Below are 20,179 nucleotides of genomic sequence, written 5' to 3' on the forward strand. Positions count from 1 at the left end.
TTCCACTCTAATCACCAGTTTTTAACTTGGATACTTAAATTATTTACATATTCATGAGATTAGAAATCAGCCCTGACATGGGAAATTTCAAGCATGTGTAAACCCTGCCAAGTCAGCATGGTCTATCATACACAACTCACTGTGTAGAAATAACCAAGTGCCTTTTTACTTAAAGCAGCGCCTCCAGTAAATGCAATGGCATTAGGTAGATATTGGTTTTATAAGTGTGCTTTGCAAACTTGTTATTGAGTTCTGAGACCCACTGGTCTTTTATTTTCACCTTATCCTTGACATTAAGAGGCTACCCATTCTACTAAGAAAGAAATAGAATTACTGCGAATATCAGTACTTTAATATTCAATGGTTTAATGTTATTATAATCAACAATATTTCCCAAGCACCGTGTACTGGTCCATCTGGGGCCTATTCACTCTAGTCATACAGTTGCTTTCAAGGATTGACTACAGAGGCATTCTCTAAGGAACTGTCCATGTCTCACACACTGGAAAGAAGTTGGCCTGAGGTAGGCTCTGCCTGAGGCTGATTCCAGCTACAGCTCCCTGGGTTTACCTTCTCCTAGGTCTATGGATAATTAACTGTGTCAAGCATGCAATGTTTGCTCCTTGCCTCATTCAGTGTTACTGCCTTCCATTATCTTTGCATCTTTAGCCAGTCGCCGAAGGCAGGTTCCACCATTATTCCTTCCACTTTTTACTGGAAGAACTTACAAAGTTGAGTGGGCCTGCTGACATTCATTCACCAGCCAGTAGTAGGGCCTGAGAGAGAAGAGAGCCAGCACCTCCCCTGTTTCCTTTGGTGCTCATCGGTTTTGATAGCTAAGGCTGTGAAAATGCTCAAAGCTCACCTATTCTCATAGCAAGTAGTCAGTATTTGCCAGAGCAGGCACAGTATTTGAAGCAGCCATGATAAGCATTATCCCTACATTAGGAGAAGTCAGGATTGTTTTTTTTTTTTAAGGATGTAACAACTGCTTGGGGCTGAGGACAGGACTCACTGAGTCAAGTGCCTATGATGCAAGCGTGAGGACCTGCGATTGTGTCCCCAGTACAGAGGGAAAGGCAGGGAATGCCTCGCAGGTGCTTGTAATCTCAGTATTTGGGAGGCACAGAGGGATGGTCTCCAGGGCAAGCTGGATAGGTAGGATAGACAGAATTTGCAAGGCCCTGCAAGTGTAGTGTAGCAGGAGTTAAAGGAAGAAAAGGCAATGCTTTAGGCATCCACAGACACCTAACACACACACACACACACACACACACACACACCTAACACACATACACATAGAAAGAATGAGGTGAAACACACACACAGGAACAATACATGTACACATCAACATGCCTGCAAACTATATAGACCAATACATGAAAAAGAAAGAAAGAAGGAAAGAAAGAAAGAAAGAAAGAAAGAAAGAAAGAAAGAAAGAAAGAAAGAAAGGAAGGAAGAAAGGAAGAAAGGAAGAAAGGAAGAAAGGAAGAAAGGAAGAAAGGAAGAAAGGAAGAAAGGAAGAAAGAAGAAAGGAAGAAAGGAAGAAAGGAAGAAAGGAAGAAAGGAAGAAAGGAAGAAAGGAAGAAAGGAAGAAAGGAAGAAAGGAAGAAAGGAAGAAAGGAAGAAAGGAAGAAAGGAAGAAAGGAAGAAAGAAAGAAAGAAAGAAAGAAAGAAAGAAAGAAAGAAAGAAAGAAAGAAAGAAAGATAGAGAGAGAGAGACAACTAATTAGCAAAACCTGAAGATGGGAAGGGAAATCTAAAAGTAGTTCTTAAGAGGCCCTTTGGTGGAAGTAACTAAAACTGTCATTGCCTACCAATTAATTTGGAAGTATATTTTTTCCTTTTATATCAATGCATGTTTTTCATATGCATAGAATGTCAACTATTAATGTTTAGTACTTCTGGTATGTTACCAACAGCAGGCTTCCTCCTTCTAAAAGCAAATTTTGGCTTTGGAACCTATCTGCCAAGTGTTAAAAGTGCAGCCAATGTGTAGAATTAGGATTCCCTATTTTATCCCAAATTCGTGGATTGTGATCCTTCAGCACCTAGAAGAGGTTGGGAACAAAAGAGGATTCTTACATGCTGGTATGTGGCCTTCTGCTGCTATAGCTTCAAAACAAGTGGTACAGAAATTGTGACATTGGCAGGGAAACAGAAGTAAATGGAAAATAAGGATGTTAAGTGAAATAAGCCAGATGCAGGTTAACAAATGCTACAAGGTGACTGGCCACTTGCACCAGGGAAAGCTGGGTAGGAGACCCCATAGCACTCTACAGAACAAAGGAAGTCCCTTGCACTTATAGAACTTAGAGGAAGAGGTCTTTGACAGATTAGTCAAAGTACAAGAGCAGATATAAAGATAGATATAAATATCCTTATATAAATATTAAGATACAATGATGTAGGATACTAGTCCTGTTACCACACAAACCTTGGGGAGGCTATGTGCTGGCTTTTTAGCCTAGGGAAGGGATTAGCTGGGGATTAAGAAGTGGCTGGTCCCCTCCATAAGGACACCACATGGTAAGAGAGCAGAAGACTGAACTGTCTGACAAGAAAGAGAACCAGGCAGAGTAAGGAAGGGGAAGGTAATGGGGAGGGTGAGTCCCCGAGCACAAGGTATGACACCTTTGTCTGAAGATGCAGTGATGAAGATCTGAAGATGTGTTTAAGACAGACTGAGAGAGGCTGATGGAGGCAATGTTTTACATCCGTTTTTACACTAGTTATTCTATATACTAAACCTAAAAGTCATAATATCACAAGTGGCCCAGTATAAATTTATAAATGTTCTAGAACAAAGCAAAGTAAGGGCCACAAGGCAGCCCCAAGGGCTTGGTCTTTCAGGCACAGAATTGATCAGTCATTTGGATGCAACTTTTTTTGTATAAGCCCACATCAATTGCAAAAAACAATAGGTTTCCTTCTGACACTTTCATATGTGCCTAGACACGGCTTTGTTCTTATTCATTTCTGTGTTAGGCCCTTTTCCCAACCCTCCTGCTGGCCCCCAACTCTTCCCAAGTGATCCCCCTCTCCAAATGTAGTGTTTTAAATCATAGAACAATAAATGAGCATTCTCTATAACAAATTGTAAGAAATAAAAGAAAATGAGGAAAATTAAGAAGTAGAAAGTAGCTGGAGAGCCAGTTCAGGGCAGTTGACGAGGTAGATTTTTTTTTTTAATCCACCACGGCACACATTTATAAAATGTCTGTGTTAGTTGTAAACACTTACACGTTTTGAAACATATATTTAGTTTGACAAATGAAGTCTGATTACTTCTCCCAAAAAAGCCAAGAGGTCTGGACCTTGGCCCTGTCATCCCATGAAGCAAGGTAGAAATTGAAGCTGGACATGGCCTGGATCTCAATAGAATAATACCCGCTCTCCATGCGCACACTGCCCAGCCCCCGCGTGTTCTCTTCAGTTGTGCTACTTGACCATCTGAGTAGGAACGGAGCCCATGAACTATGTGTTTCTGGCCATGCCTAGAGAAGGGAGAGCCAGGAAGCTGCTTGGAGCAATGACCGATGGCGAGAAGCCCTTTTCTGCAACTACCTTTGGCAGGAGGTTGAGCCAGTCAGCTAAGGAGGTCAGGAGCCTCCCAGCACAAGCTATTCAGTAGCCCAAGTCCTGGCAGCAGCATGTCGGTAATAGGACATTACGGTGGGTTATTGTCCCCTTAGCAAGCTGCTCTTCCAACACAAGCCCTCGCAGAGTAAGGAGCCCAGTACCTGGCGTGCTCTACATGGCTGAGGTATGTGCACATTCCTCTACTCCGCTCCTGCCTCTCTCTCTCTCTTCCTCTTTTTTTTTTCTTGCAGTCACATCTGCTCTTTGTTTTCTCTCCTTTCGAGTGTTTCCCAACACATCATGTTTAGTGAGGTGTTTAAGACAGACTGAGAGATGCCGTTGGAGGCAATGTTTTATAGCACAGTTTGTACACTAGTTTATTGCCAAATTAAAATAAAGATGTAATCTGGCAGCTTGAGCCTGCTGCCAAGGCTTCCTTGGGTGGTTTCCTGTATCACGGAAAGAAGTCAGGGAAAGCAAGGAATGAAGGAAGGGACTGCATGCCCTTCCTCCTGGCTTCCCTGTTTGCAAATGAAGAAACCAACAACAAAGTGTGCTTCCTGTTTGAGCTAGAGAAACAAACAGTAAAGAAGGCACAGTGTTCCAGAGTCCCTCTAGGAAATGCAATAGGCTTCTTTGCGTGCCAACTGCTATGCAGGTTGCAGTGGTCTGAAACAGGTACTTGACAGCTTACGCTATAAAAAGCATTAATTCCAAATAAGTAAAATAAAATAAAGGGCTGCCGGCATCGTCAGGTAAAGGTAAGCACTTGCCACAAGCCTGATCATCCAAGTTCAATGTTGAGACTCAAATGGTAAAAGGAGAACTCCACCCCATTTGTCGTCTGACCTCCGCACACCTGCCATGGAATAGGTTTGCATGTGTGTGCATGCATAAACACACACACACACACACACACACACACACACACACACACACACACTAGTATCTTTTTAAAATGTAGGACAAGAATAACAAAACACCATCCGTTTCTCACTTGGTCCCACAGACTAACTGGAGCAAAATTCCTCTCACATTTTCCCTTTTATTCGTGTCTCTTCTATTTGGAATTACCTGTTAACTTGGTGATCACAGGTTAGCCTGTTGGTATTGAGCCCCAAGGCAACAATACCTGGAACAAGGATGAAACTAAGGATACCCACTAAGGCACTCAACCAATTCTCAACAATTCAGACTAAGATCAAATCATATCACTGGCTTTCTTGGTGTGCCAGCGTGTAAATGGCAGATCCTGAGATTTCTGGTCTTCATACTTATATCAGGAAAACATATAAATTACCATTCATATTCATTACTTCTTCCTTCAATTCGTTTATTTTTGAGATTACTACATAACTATGGAGATACTAAATATTATCAGGAGACTTTTATTCTGTAAGGAAAAAAATAACCCTAAATCATGAAAACACTATATTGCTCTTAGGTCTAAGGAGGACATTTGGGAATAAAAATTTCTTCAAGATTAAATACCAGTCACTGGTTGATATTTAAAATTCCCATGGAATTGGTAGCCAGTAAGAGTTTACTGTGGTCCATAAAGAAATATGTAGCCAACAAAAGTCTTCCAGTGCCTTCCAAATGGCCCTGTCAAAAAGCCTCCACAAAGTGTGTGTGCATAGTATCACAGGGAAAGGGGCATCTCAGACCTTATGGGCTCTCTCTAAACCAATAATCCAAATGTTTTTTCTCAGGGTCTTAAATGTCCTATTCCTTGAAGTACAGAAAAGAATCTATGTTGGAGACATGAGAAAACCAAAAAACTCTCTATATGTAGAGAAAGTAAAGTGTGCCCCAAAGTACAAAGAGTATAGAAGAAAGGGAAGAGGAGACATGAGGACGCTGTTCATAGGTAAGTTGTGTCGGGGCCAGCATCTCATCACGGTGTTTTAGAAGAGTCAGTTCCTTTATGTTTGCCTGAGTTTGACATGAAACTTTCTCCAGCAGATGGGAAGCTTGCTCTGGGGCTAAGATCTCAGCAAAGAACTTGGCAACAACAGCACTAGCAGCTGTCACGGAGAAAAACTGATGAACAATACGTATGCACAGGAACAAATGGTCCTCTTTCCTACAGAATCGCAGATGCTGGCTAGCCAACGCCAGCACGGAGCTCTCCTTGGCGTCTGGAACTGTCTTATCAGTTCTCAAAATCTCAAGGTCTGTCAATGATTGCCAGATCCTGGTACCAGCATCAGTGACTCCACCTGGAGGTCCACAGGCCCTCTCCACTTAACTCTAGAGAGTGCCATTGGCTTCTCTGATGGCAGATATTGCTTTCCATACCTTGATGTATGTCTTGAGACACTGAGGTCTTTTCAGTTCTCTACATACGTGAGCAGGCTGTCCAGTTCTACCATATAAATGATTTATTCCTGTTTCTCTCTTGAGAAACCAGAGATAGAAAGACTAATTCTGTTCACATATTCACTTCAAAATGTTATCAAAGTTTAGAATCCCACCAAATTTCATACAAAGATCTCTTTCTGTTCCTACGACATCCACACATAAAATCAAATCAATTTTCGTACAATTATGTTTCTTGAACTATCAATTTTTTAATTCCTCACATCACATAGAACGAAGATTGATCAGGATTTTTCAAACTCTACAAGCACAGAAACATATGAAGTCTGTGATCACAAAATGAACCTTGAGTTCAGACCCTCATATTACCTCTATGTATTTTCACATTTTTATGCTTAACCCTATGACTGAGCATACACCAACCCTGGCAACTCTTCAAAGGCTCTAAGTGAGGGTAGCAAAAACCATGTGTGCCAATTAGGCCAAACCACAAACCTGACTAAGATCAGGTTCTACAAATCTGTGTGTATTATAGCGAGCTTTACCAGCCTTCTGATTTTGACAAAAAAACTCCACCATGTAAACATTACTTTTCCACTTTTATATAATTACTTATGAGATTCTTCTTTGCTTAAGAAAATGTGTGTGCTCCTGTCCAAGAAGTCTGTCATATTTTTGTTTTGCTGGAGGAATCTCTTAAAAATCTCAGGAGGCTATGAGCCTAAAGGTCACTAAGCATTTACCATGTGAATGTTGGTTATTATTAACTTATTATATTAAGTTTATATAATACATGCAGTCACTTTGTGCATCTGTGAGCTCCCTAGCTGTCTTAGTTAGGGTTTCCTTTGCTGTAAAGAGACACCATGAATAAAGCAACTCTTATAAAAGACAACATTTAATTGGGGCTCGATTACAGGTTTAAAGCATTCAGTCGATTATCATCGTGACTGGAAGCATGTAGTGTCCAGGCTGGCATGGTACTGGAGGAGCTGAGAGTTCTTTTTCTTGTTCCAAAGGCAAATAGAAGACTGGCTTTAGCGGGCAGCTAGGAGGATGATCTCTAAGCCCACCCTCCCAGTGAAAAACTTACTCTAACAGGCCATACCTATGTCAACAAGGCCACAGCTTCTAAGAGTACCAGACCTATGTCAAACATCATCAAACTATGACATTCCACTCCCTGGGTAACATATACTTGTTCAAACATATGAATTTATGCAGACCATACCTAGCCATAGCATAATGCAATATATAATTAGTCCAACTTTAAAAGTATCATAAGTCTATCCCAGTCTCAAAAATGTTAAAAGTCCAAATTTCAAAGTCTCTTCTGAGATTCATCCAATTACTTAACTGTAATGACTTATAAACTCAAACTCAAAGCAGGGCACGTACCACCACCACTACAGGATAAACATTACAATTCCAAAACGTGAGGAAATAATGGACCAAGAAAAGCCAACTGGGCAAACTCTAAACTCAGCATTCCTGTGTCTGATGTTAAAGCTCTCCAGCTTTTTCATCTTTGTTTACTCCAACACAATTCTTTCTCTTTGACTGGTTCCACTCTGCTGCAACTAGGCATCTTCAATAGCCTCTCATCAGGTCCCTTCATGGTGCCAAGCCTCAACTTCTTTGCAAGACCCCTTCAGTCCAGTAACATCAACTACAACTGAGGTTGCAACTTTATCAGTGGCCTCTCCTTGGCCTCTCACAGTGCCAAGTCTCAGTTGTTCTCCATGATCCCTTCATGCCTTCAAAATCAGTACCACCTGGATGATCCTTACACATTACCAAGTTCAGCTGCAACACGAGGTACAGCTATGGTTATCTCTGGTACACAACTTCTCTATGTTCTCAGAAAACACTTCCCAGAAGATTTCACCTCAGTGATGCTGGTCTCTTCTTAATAGTTGCTAATTTCTAAGCTCCAGCTAACCAGCATCAATTGTCCCAGTAGCCCCTTCTATTCTTGACTCTAAAGCCAGGGATGCATGTCCAGAGCTTCCAAGTTCTGCTTCTTGCTGGGGCTGAAACAAGACCCCCTTCTTCTATTACATTATCACCAACTTTCTGTTTTCCAACTTCTTCACTGCCTAGGCTTGGCTGTTGTGAAACTTCTTCGGTAAGCAGACCTTGAACTTAGAGACCTGCTCTATCTCCTGAATGCTGGGATTAAAGGCATGTGTCACCATGCTTAGATCTAAGCTTTTCTGTGCTTGAAACTTGCTCTGTTGCTGGCTGTCCTTGAACTTAGAGATCTGCTGGCCTCGGTCTCCTGGGATTAAAGGTGTATACTACCATGCCAGGACCTAAACTAATCCTCAAGATCTGGATCAAAAGCCTGTGTTTCTGGATTTTAATTTATTCCAGATTAAAAGTCCAAATGAAAACAATAAGTAATAATAATGCCTGAGATATAATTATTCCTTGTTCAATGATAAATATAAATACATAAACAATAAGCTTAGTTGGGCAGGATCTTGCTTCAAAATCACTACTCCCTTAATCTGTTTATCTTGTGAACACAGGATTTAGCTCCACTACCTGGTGCCCTTTCATTACTTGAACGATACATTTTGTATTTTTCCTCTCTAAGCTTGCTATGCTTGATCAAAGTACTTTCCATGAGAGCAAAACAGAGGACAAAGTTTATGCTGGGCTTTTCTGAGTCTTCCTTGTCAATGCAATTAATCTCTTCATCTTAGCCTTGGGCTGACTCTTCAGATAAGGGCACAAAGCAGCTATGTTCACCAAAAAATCATGACAACAATTGCCAGAGTTCAACTCACCCTCAGTACCAATGTCTTCCATATTCCTACTAGGATGGCATATTAAGTCTCACTTAAAGCATTCCATAGTGTAATATTGTTTTCAAAGGAATGGAAAGTGAACCTTAAAAAAATAACTAGTCATATAAAACACATTTAAGGTGAAATTTTTATTTGTGAATGGCACCAAATAATGCTCACTATAATAAGCTGAGTTGGAACTTCGGTCTGGGTGTCCTCACTCCTCTAGGGTTATTTACTTTGCCAAGTGAACATTGAACACTGGAAGTACTGGGACTTCAAGGGTTAAATTCCAGGGCATTATTGTTTGCACTTAGTCAGGTGAATCTGCTTTACTAAGCCTCCCCAGTGGGGGTGGAGGGGAAATGAACATACAACTGAATAAAATAAAATAAAATAAAACATTGGATCAAATGACAGATAACCCATGTGCCGGGTAGCTTGGTCTTCACCTGTTAATTGTGCCAAACGCACTGAAGCTCAACTCCAAAAGCAAAATTGTACATTCTGCTAAAGGGTAGCCAGGCTGCTCAGGAGGAAAAAAAAAAAAAAAGAGCACTACTAATGGCAAACCTTTCCTATTTTTAGGCTTAATGTGTGTTTTACTTGGCAGTAAGAGCAGCATGCATAAAACTCCCATCCTATGATGTTAATTCGCTTGCTTCAAAATGCCACTGTCACTAGAGACCTAGGGAAACTGCTCACAGGCTTCCTTTGCCTTCAGGGAGAACTCCACACACTGAGAGCAGACTAGACAAAGTCCCCCACCCAAACCCCCTGCGTTTTAGTGTTTCTGATAAAAAAGAATGACTTGAAGAAGAATGGATTTATTTGGCTCACTATTCCAGGTCACAATCCATCACTAAAGAAAGTAAAGACATAGAGCAACACTGCCTGCAAGCTTACCTTTTGGCTCACTCCCTGGCTCATGCTCATCTAACTTTCTTATATTGATCAGACCCACAGTGCCCAGGGATGCCACTGTCCATAGTGGGACGGGATCTTCCCACATCAGTTAATAATCATGACAATCTCTTACAGACACAGACACAGATACAGGCCAATAGAATCCAGACAATATCTCAACTAAGTTTCTTTCTTCCTATGTGACTGAAGCTTGTGCGAGTTTGGGGATCTAGCTAGCAGATTTAGAATTTCTTCTAATCATGGGAGCCTGACATTTCATTAAACACATGCTATGTCTAAACCATGTTCCTCTTTGGAAGATTATAAGAATATCTTTGTTGAATGATGGATTTCATAAAGGGCATGCCAGTATCTCACCTGGTTTCCCTTGAACTTTTACTATTTAAGTTTCTCTCACGTTTAAATACATGTAGTATCTTTTTTTTCTATTTTAACTTTATTTGCCATACTAACTTACACTCTATGTTGCTGCACAAGTTCCATAAAGGAAAAGACAATGTACTTATATAGTACATACATAATGCATGTACTAATAGAAAACTTATCACCTGTAGTCACATATTTATAGGGCATACACTCAGTGATGAACCCATATGCGTAGGACAACTGCATGGAATACTTTAGAAGCAATGGGCTTCTTCCATTTTGCCACTAAGAAAACCTGTAAGAAAGAGTCTTAAGATGATAGTGACATCGGAACATTTCTCAAACCTTAAAAGTCGCCCCCTAGTATTTGTAAACCTTAGTAAAATAGCTTCTCCTTGAGTGTCTGGGAAAAGCAATAGGTCTTAAACCAAGAAAAATGATCATCTGTCTACACTCATAAAACAGACACAGTTTTCGTGCAAGTCAGAGTCTTCTAAATCTTTCAGCATCTGTAATAGATGCTGAAAATTGAACAAGTTACATGAGCTAAAAGTTTTCTCTCTGGATACTGTGGATCTTTAAGATGTGAGTTCTACCAAGATACCCTGTGGGACTATAGGAGGTGGGGGCTCACCAAGAGACCCTTATGTTACTTAGTTCCTGAAAATTCTTTGGTATTCTGGGACAACCTGATTCTACCATTTGTGCCCTAACTGATAGTGAGTTGCAGAGTTTTGCCTATGACCCACTATGATGTGCTGACTCTCTTGAAGCACAAAGTGAAGGCCACACAGGCATGAACGAGAACTTTCAGTGCTATGAACTAAAGCAGTATTGTCACGTCATAAGTGTGTTAGTTCAGTATTTAATGGAAAGCTGGCCAACATGGCATCCAGGCTACCTACTGTGTATCTATACTATCTTAGCTAATATCTCAACTTTCTTTTGTATGTTTTCTCATATTTTTACATGGTTACAACAGGCAACCTTCAATGCTCTCACTGGCACTCAAAATACTACATAAAAAAAAATCATTGAGATAAAAATCCCAGGTAAGTAACCAGTGACATTTGCCCTGGTAGCCATGCACCACTGTGTGAAGCATGGTAAGTGTGCTCACCTTTTGGTCTTGACTGTATGCCAGGATCCAGTCTTCTTGCTTCGGATGGAAAAGCAAACTCTGAATGTAAAAGTTGAGCCGGTACTTTTGATAGGTTGCCCCTTCATCTGAGCTGATCAACAAACTGCTCTCAATCTCCGGGTCTGTGAGTAACATAATCTGCAGGAAAGCAAGAGAAAATGAAGCTTACTCATGACGATGCATCTCGCCCAGCTATCACATTGACAGAAGCACAAAAGGCTGGCGGACAGTGCTCAACCAGAGGAGCATCTGCATTCTGTGATGCTGACCCTCCTACCCAGACAACTGACACAAAGCCATTTGTATCATTTGAAGAACAAGGAAGAACTCGTCAGAGAAAGGAGATGAAAATCAGAAGATTTTTACTCTCTTCCCCTTTATAGGACTCTTGGGAGAAACTGTAATTTTTTCTAAAGTTATTCTTCTTTAAATGAAAAATTGTATTTATGTATGTTTTTATTTTATTTATTTTATTTGCTTATGTGCACCCATAGATGTGCTATAGCACATAGGTGAATGTTAAAGGTCAATTTGCAGGTTTTAGTTCTTTTATTCTACCATATGTGTCTGAGCATTGAGCTCAGAATACCAGGATTGGCAGTGAGCACCTTACCTGCTGCTCCATCTCCCAGTTACAAAATTATTTTGTTAATCTGAACCATTCCCTACTACCCCCTTAATCATAGCCCTGCCTCGTGATGTAGCTTGGTCACACACGCTCCATCTCAAGAAAATAAAAGTACTGTTTTTGTATAGGAAAAAATAATTTATTACTATGGGTCCCAATTCTTTCCGTTCCTGCCCCCACAGTCCTGTTTCACATGAGCTCTGCCTTTAACTTGATTCTATGAGTTTTGGTCTATGATATTTTTCATGAGTCTTAACGCATAGATCATTTAATTTCACCACCGTTTTTTCACTTTCAAGCCCACTCTATTATGTATTTGCTTATTTTCATTCTTTCTATATCCCTTTTATTACAACATAAAATTTATGAGAGTCAGGGTATATCTTTGCTCATGGGTGTATTACTAGAAGCTGGACTAAGCTAAGCCTATATTACACACTCAACAAATGTCTGCCAAATGAATGAATGGATGAAAAGATGAATGAATGAGTGAAAAGAAGGGAGAGAGGAGGAAGGGAGGGAGAAAGGTAGAAGGATGGAAGGAAGGAAGGAAGGAAGGAAGGAAGGAAGGAAGGAAGGAAAGAAAGAAGGGGTATTTAAAAGCAGTAGTGTGGACTGAGAAATACATTTAGACCCGTTTCCAAGGATATGAATGTCAGCTCCTTCAGAGACAGTGCAGTTGTGTGTACTTCTCCATCTTCCACCCATGGGCTATAAATCTGTAGAAACTCCTAGCTCCGGGTACTTGTTTTGTAATCTCGTTGGGACGCCTACGCTTGGCCTGAGCCTTCTGAATAACCACGATCGGAGCAAGATGAATGAGCTGCCTTGAGAGCTGCTTGTTTTCTCTCATTTTCTGCCCCTAGGAATATGTGATGAAGTATCTCATTCCCTACTCTCTGTAGGTCTCCTTGCCTCCACCAAAGTGTGTGCCTAACATTTACAGACAGCCTGCTTTCATGCTGCCAGTTGACTTCTTTTCTATTGGCTTATTAGTTAGTACTCTCTGAGTCTGGTTCAGTATGAAAAATGTGCTCAATGTGTGGGTAGGTGATGAGAGATCACTGCAGCCTGGATTTAGCAGTAAGACAGGAAGGGAGGGAACAAGGGAGAGTCTGGAGAAGGAAGAGGAAAGAAGAAAAGAGAGGGGGTAGGGAAAAGGAAGGAAGAAAGAGAGGGGGGAATACATAGAGTCTTTATATAAAAGCACAGAATACTAGGCAAACACAGTCCCTTTTGATATTGAGTCATCATTTTGAAACTTCATAATAGTTTGTGTCACTTTTAAAAGGGATGTGATGTCATCACAAATGCCTTAAAAAGTGCTTCACACACACACACACACACACACACACACACACACACACACGCACGCACGTGCGCGCGCACTGTTGGAGTCTCTTTCTCTTAATCAGGATGAATTGGAGGTTCTTTGTCTATTTTCTAGCTTGCTCTTGTAAAAGACAAAGTGGTTGAGAGGAATGCCGTTCTTACCAGCCACACTCCAGACAAGAGAGAACAACAGGAATCGTGACAAACTGGACTCTGATTGTCTCTCACATAGTGTGAAACACTGCCCACTCCACAAACACCTACAAAAGTTATGAGTTTGTCTACCTCATGTTGACCAGACAAGCAGCCTCCTCCATTTGATGACCGACATGGGCCATCAAGGGAATTTGCTAAGTACCAACTCACATGCCTTCATTAAAACCTAGTGCATTCTCTAAACAAGGACATTTTGATGGCTCCTAAATGGACAGAAATATTTCCAGGTGATTTCATATTTACTGGGACATAAAAAAGGCTGTCATATTTTAAAACAAAAATATGCCATAAAATGATCATACTGCCTTGTATTCCTAGCCACAATTAACAATAAAGTGTAACAACCTCTTGCCTCCTGCCAAAAAGCAATCTTCATGATAGCACGAAGAGGCCCTGCTTTACAGGCATCCACTATCTAGAGTCAGATGAAGTTTTCCTACATTTTGATTTCCTAGGCCCTGGTCAACTAAAATATGCTCTCTCTTCTCATCTCACAACCTGCTTCGCCTGACATACAAATAAAAGGACTTCAAATGAAGACTAGAAAATACCCCCAAATCAAAGTGATTTTTGTTTATTGTTTTCTGCAACTAGTTTAATATGCATGCATATTCTAAATTCATTAGGCTGTGTGAAATTACGTTGTATCCCCCATGTAACATTTGAAAGAGGCCGAAGTACTTCACGGAATTTTGGGGACATTGGTGTTTGTTGTCATATAAATAAAACTATTAGGGATTAGGCCTCTTGTTTTTGCCCCTGAAAAATCAGAAATAGGGAGATCAAAATCCCATGTTCTCTATCAGTGTTCATCTGAAACCTTATACTTGGTAATTTGCATGCATAATGTTGGAAGGTCAGGTTATCTTCTTGTAAGACTAAAAAGTCTGGACCACAAAGGCTAGTTTCTGTTCAAATCTCCTCAAAAGAAGCAGGTCAGACCAGTATGGCTCTATCTTTGTTTATCCATATTTTTATTATCCTAACAGCTTTATTATGTAAGTATTGGTCCCTTGGATTTTTTTTCCCATAGCTATATGCTAAATCATGGTGTCTGATTTGTATTCATATTTGTATTTAAAATTAGAATGTATGTAGTTTTATGAGAGGATGGCAAACATAAAAGTAAGTGCACACTTTTGGATACAGAAAGACATGTACAATCTATTTTAATTCCTTAATCATAACCTTCATATTAATTAGGCTGTGGTTAGTGTACTGACAGGATGCACTGTGTCCTTAATGAGTTGCTGGATGATTAAGGAAACCTTGTTATTTCAATTTTAAACTCTTTCATGATTTTGCCTCAAATGAACCGAGGTTTCTCTTCCAATGTTGTCAATTACAAAAAGCAAGTTAGTAAGTACTTAAATGATTTAGCAAGATCCACACCGAAAACTTTTAACATGCACAGAGAAGCACATAACAAATCAAATTCAGTCTTTGGACATAGGTAGTATTGCTGATCTGAAAATAAGTCGTGTCCTCTCAGGAAAGTATACCAAAGGGCAATCTTTTCAAAATAGATAAACTCAAACGAATGAGCAATTTTCCAAAACTCTAGATTACACTTCTCATTTTTTATTTATATTATCATTTATCTATTATCTGCTTATTTATCCATTCAGATTTATTTATTTATCTATCTATCATCTATCTATCATTTATGTGAGCATGTGAACACACACACACACACAGAGAGAGAGAGAGAGAGAGAGAGAGAGAGAGAGAGAGAGAGGTTTACATGATTAGAGGCCAGAGAACAATGTTAAGTGTCTTTGTCTGTTATTCACTACTTTGTTTTTGGAGGCAGTGTCTTACACTGAACTTGGAGTTGATTAATCAGGTCAGCCAGGCTGGCCTGCAAGCCCTTGGGCTCCCCACATCATCACCATCCCATGCTAGGACTTCAGGTACACATTGTTTAATCCAGCTTTAAGGTGAGGGTTAGAGATCTGAACTCAGATCTTTATGCCTGTGCAGCCATCTTCCCCTTGTTTGTAACCAGGTCAAGATGTTTCTCCACCCTCCTCTGGCTCCTCATGTGTCTTTGAATGAGTGATGTTTCGTCATGTTGGATTTTCATCATTCTGGGTAATGAAATAAATAGCAGGTTTTCAAGATAAGTTTGCAGAAGGTATAAATCCTATCTTTTCACACTCTCGTAGTAGCTCTCTGGGAAATGGACTCAGCTTGAAACAAAGCTTATTCCACAGTGGGCCCGCGTACCTTTGTGACAAATGAATCTATGCGTGAATGAATGGATCACTTAGCATATGCTTCCACTGAACATAAGGCAGGAGTCCCCTGCAGCACTGGGGGTTCAGTCTTCTCACACTCTCTGCTTGGACAGGAGCAGGGTAAAGACAAGGGGAAGAGATTGCTTTGAACAGGAATAATTACTCTCTGTTCAGATGGACTGGGATGATTAGCACGCGTTTACCTATGCCTTGCGGGGCGTGCAGACATGGCACTGACTGCATCTGTGGATGAATTGTTTTCCATAGGAAGTCAATAACTGCAGCACAGGCTTCCGCAGTCCAGCTCTAAGCAATCATTCATCATCCACTTCAGAAGGAGGAAGAAACTTTATTTGCTTTTCCTAGAGGTGACAAATGAACATGAAATACAATTTATAGATTTCAAATACATCACTTCTCTCTTCTCTTGGTAGTATTCCTTCTGACAGCTTAGCGTAGTCAAAAATTGAAGGTGGCCCAGCAAGATTGCTCATTGGGTAAAAGATGCTTTCCATTAAGCCTGAATGCATGAGTTTGATCCTTCCATGGAAGGAGACAATTGATTCCTATAGATGTTCTCCGAACATTGCATATGTGCAGTGCCACGCGTTGGTCCATTTGCCCATACATACAAATATGAAAGGCTCATAAAATTAAACTTGCCCTAGAATCACCATATGGCTCCATGACACAATTTTCAACCTTGTCAGGCAGATTTATGATTTTTTCCAGGTGTGCACTGCGGTCCTTGTTGCCAGAGAAATGCTAGTGTTTATTTAGTTTTTGCAATTCTTCCCCTAGGTGTATTGCTTTGGAACTTGACCACCCACCTGCTTAGATGAAACAAGGCTAATGGGAATATCACCTTTTCTGGGTGTATATTTTTCCATCATTTCTTTGATCTTAAGGTAAAAGGAGTTCTTTTGTGTTATTTGTGACTTGTTTGTTCCTTTGTTGCTTGTAGGTCACTCACAGGCTAGACTCAAGCAGTGGTAATTCTGAGCTTCTGAGAAATGTCATTCTTACTTTTCTCAAGACTTAGCACAGGTCCAAACGGCCACATCACAGGTGCATAACAAATGAATTTCATAATGACCCAGAAAATGACAACGTGGTCAAGACAGCCAATAGATGCTCTGTTTTGTTCAAGCACAAATCTTTTTCTCTATAAACAAAACAAGAGGCCAGTGGCAAGCTTCTGGGCTGGAAATTAAAAACAAATTAAGCAAAATGTAATCAGAGCAAGGAAGTAATTTGCTGACCAATGTGGGTGGAAAAAAAACTGCCTATTCCCAGTGTGGAATGAGCACCAGCCCCTCCCAAAGCTGAGGGTGAGGGAAGGAAGTGTTCCTCCATTGAAAGTTCTTTGTAGGACAGTGTTAGTGAGCATTACAACAGATCCCAAAATGTCCCAGGGAAGAAAAGTCCTCGAAGCAGAAATAATAGTGAACGATGGGGCAGAAGGTGATCAGAGGAAGGACGTTTCAACCGCATATACTCCAATAGATGAAAGTCTATGGGAAACTGCGGGCAACACAACCACTCGCTCTACATTGTATTCTCTCAGCTCAGTGAAGCTAGCATAATGTCTTTGTTTCTTAACACAGAACAGTATGACTCAATGCTAAGAGATGAAGACAACATTTTGCAGTAGGCCATCTACTTAGGACGCAAGAAATTGCTCGAAAACTTCAGCATTGTATTCTGAAGTTTATTCTGTGGGTTTGTTTGTTTGTTTGTTTGTTGTCCAGACTTTATCCCTCTACCGGTCCGCCCTCCAACTGTTCCACACCCCACACCTTCCACCCCATCCCCCATCTCCATGTGGATGTCCTCAAGCCCCCACACCCAACCACCACCACACCTCCCCACTCCTTGGGGCCCAAGTCTGTTGGGGTTAGGTACATCCTCTCTGACTCAGTCCAGACCCAGCAGTCCTCTGCTGTATAAGTGTTGGGGACTCGTATCCGCTGGTGTATGCTGCCTGGTGGGTGGCTCAGTGTCTGAGAGATCCCTGGGGTCCAGGTTTATTTTTATCACTTATTTCCCCTTTTGGATGGAATTTGAAACTTTTAGGAAAAGGAATTTTCAAGCAGCACATAAATTAAGTCCTCCTTGTGTGTCTTCATTGCTTATTAAAAGGCCCTTCCCATTATCACTGCATGGAATAATGATGAAAGTTGTTTCTCTAAACTCTCCTTTGTGAAGCCTTACGGCGTACTCAATCGATAAGTAAGTTCACCGCAAATGACAAGAGCTGGGCTACACACGGGAGAAGACACTTCCAGGAAGGTTACAGGGCACCCTAGTTTAGGTCCCGTGAGACAACTAACTGTGTACGATCCTCTCCCTTGAGGCACCTTAGAGAATCCTATTTCTAGAAGAGCATGCTAGCGTGAGGCTCTGTTCTCATTTCTGGGGATTCAGCTTGGCCTCTATTAAGGGGATGTGTGCTCAGAAACAGGCAGGGTAATGAGCAGGGTTGCGCATGCATGCACCAGCTTGAAACTTCAAAAAGAGCCGTTACCAAGATCTAAGTCTGATTCTAGACAAAATCATCCCGAATGGTTGCTGCACTCACTAAGAGAGAAAAAGAGAATGATTTTACACAAGGATATTAATACTCTGAAACATTGGGAACTCTGTTATTTATATCGCAATAATAGTAGTAGGGGTCCAGTCCAGAGTCAAATATTTGAAACTTTTCTCTCTCATGTGTCATGTAGTGCTCTAAAGGTATAGGTCCTTGAATAGTTTTGCCTTTATGAGGACAGTGACAATAAACAAGTAGGTATTTCCTGAACATGTAGTTTGTGTGGGGCACCCTGCTACAACTGAAAAACCACTATTCTGGTCAATTGTACTAAATATGATACTACTTTTGAGAGAGCTTGTTCTATCCATTTGACAAAAAGGAGATTAGGCTCAGCAATGACTCAGGGTTACACAATTTGTAAGTAGCAATGCAACCTAAGGTGGACACTGTTTGTAAATGTGTGAGCATTCAATGGATTGCCTCATAATGAGTGGTGATTTAGAACTATAGATTCTGATGAAAAAAAAATAAAGAAAAAGAACAGTTGATTTGTAGAAAAGAGCACGAAGGAAAGGAAGAAGAAAGTGAAAAGATAGGAGAGGAATAGAGAGAAAGAATAGTTCACAGTGGGACACAAAGGACACAATAAAGGGACAAGGTTATGGGGACACTCAATGACAGGTGTTAGGTATTACATGCTATACATCCAAAACAGGGTATTCCGGAAGAAAGGAAATGGAGTCTTCGATATAAAGCAAAATATCCAATCTTAACTTATGTCAGAATTCCCACAATAGCCCAAGTCACTTTGCTTCCTGTCTATTAAACATCTCTCCTCTCATGAATGACTTTATGTTTTACCATAAAAATAGAAAAGAAAGAAGCAAGAGAAACAGATATAAAAATCTTTGATCGAATGATAATATTAGTAATCCTACATGCTAGCTCTTAAAGAAGCAGAACTGGTTTCCTAATATATGTATTCTGTGTGTTATTTATATGTGAAAAATATAATCTCATTTTGCTGATGGCACAGCTCTTTTTGTATAAAACTCACCAGGTAATATATAATATTGATTAATGGTTATGAGTGTATCATTTAGTTTACAAACCTAAACATAGTATTTTAAAGGTAAATATATAATTTCAGGGGGCATTTTTATTACTGTCACTTAGAAACCAATTAAATAATTTGGTAATATTTGTTCCACCTTAAAATTTCATGGAATATCAATACCCCCCCTGTTTCACATGTAATCAGAACACATTTCCATGGACATTAGAAACCCCAGAATAAATTCTCTTTTAGATCTCCAAAGATCTATAACTGCCAAAAGGCTACATCATTTAAAAATGTTAGCTGCTCTCAAAAGGAACCATGGTGATGCAAGAAAGAAGCATTTGCCTTCCTAGCTCTTAGGAAACTTCACAAGGATTGATGTTCATTTAATGATGAGAAATCTTTTTATACCACTAGAAATGATTAAGGCAGGTGGGGAAGAGGAGAGCAAGAAAGAAAAGGTCTCCGCACACTTTGACACCGAGTTAGATGAAGACAACACCATTTCTGGGAAACCCTGAAGGTGTGTGCTTGGTTTTCCTTTGAGTAAACATCAAGTTGAAAAATCAAGGAAATGAGCCCACACTAATAAATCATAATGATTCTACCAATCAGTCACGAAGGTAGCCACACTCTTCATCCCTCTCCTTGCACGAATGTCCTGGTAAGTGTATTTTAGTTTTACTTATATTAATGCAGTGTGGTAAAGTGGCATAAATTCCAGGGTGTACTGCAGAAGATTAACGAGGCTTCAGCAGCATGTGGCCTTGCTAATATATTTGGCTGTTAATGCTTTCCTGAAAAGACTATGGAGACCACCAGGGGGTTCTCAGAGAGGATCTGCGGAGTAGTGGAGTGAGAATTCCTTCTGCTGCTGCTGCTCCTCAGGAACATGGGGGGGAAGAACAAATTATGGAGGAATTAGAGCCCCCTGCTAGCCAGGAGGTCTAGTTCATGGGAAATTGTCCTTCTTCCTTCAATTACTTCATGACAGGCATTTGATCATTTCAAGTTGCTTCTGAGAGGAAATAAGA

At 40.4% G+C, this 20,179-nt stretch overlaps 1 protein-coding gene across 9 annotated transcripts in view; it reads right to left on the bottom strand.

Moving 5' to 3' along the window:
• The window catches only part of Sorcs1 (sortilin-related VPS10 domain containing receptor 1), a 535,835-nt gene that overhangs the window by 179,052 nt on the left and 336,604 nt on the right, over positions 1-20,179 (bottom strand). For all 9 annotated transcript variants that reach the window (XM_030251008.1, XM_017318265.2, XM_030251009.1 and 6 more), the window contains one exon: positions 11,113-11,271. In XM_030251008.1, the coding sequence (XP_030106868.1) occupies positions 11,113-11,271 (159 nt within the window). The remainder of the gene's footprint in view (positions 1-11,112; positions 11,272-20,179) is intronic.

This window comes from Mus musculus, chromosome 19, assembly GCF_000001635.26.
Source record: "Mus musculus strain C57BL/6J chromosome 19, GRCm38.p6 C57BL/6J".
Classification (NCBI taxonomy): Eukaryota; Metazoa; Chordata; class Mammalia; order Rodentia; family Muridae; genus Mus; species Mus musculus.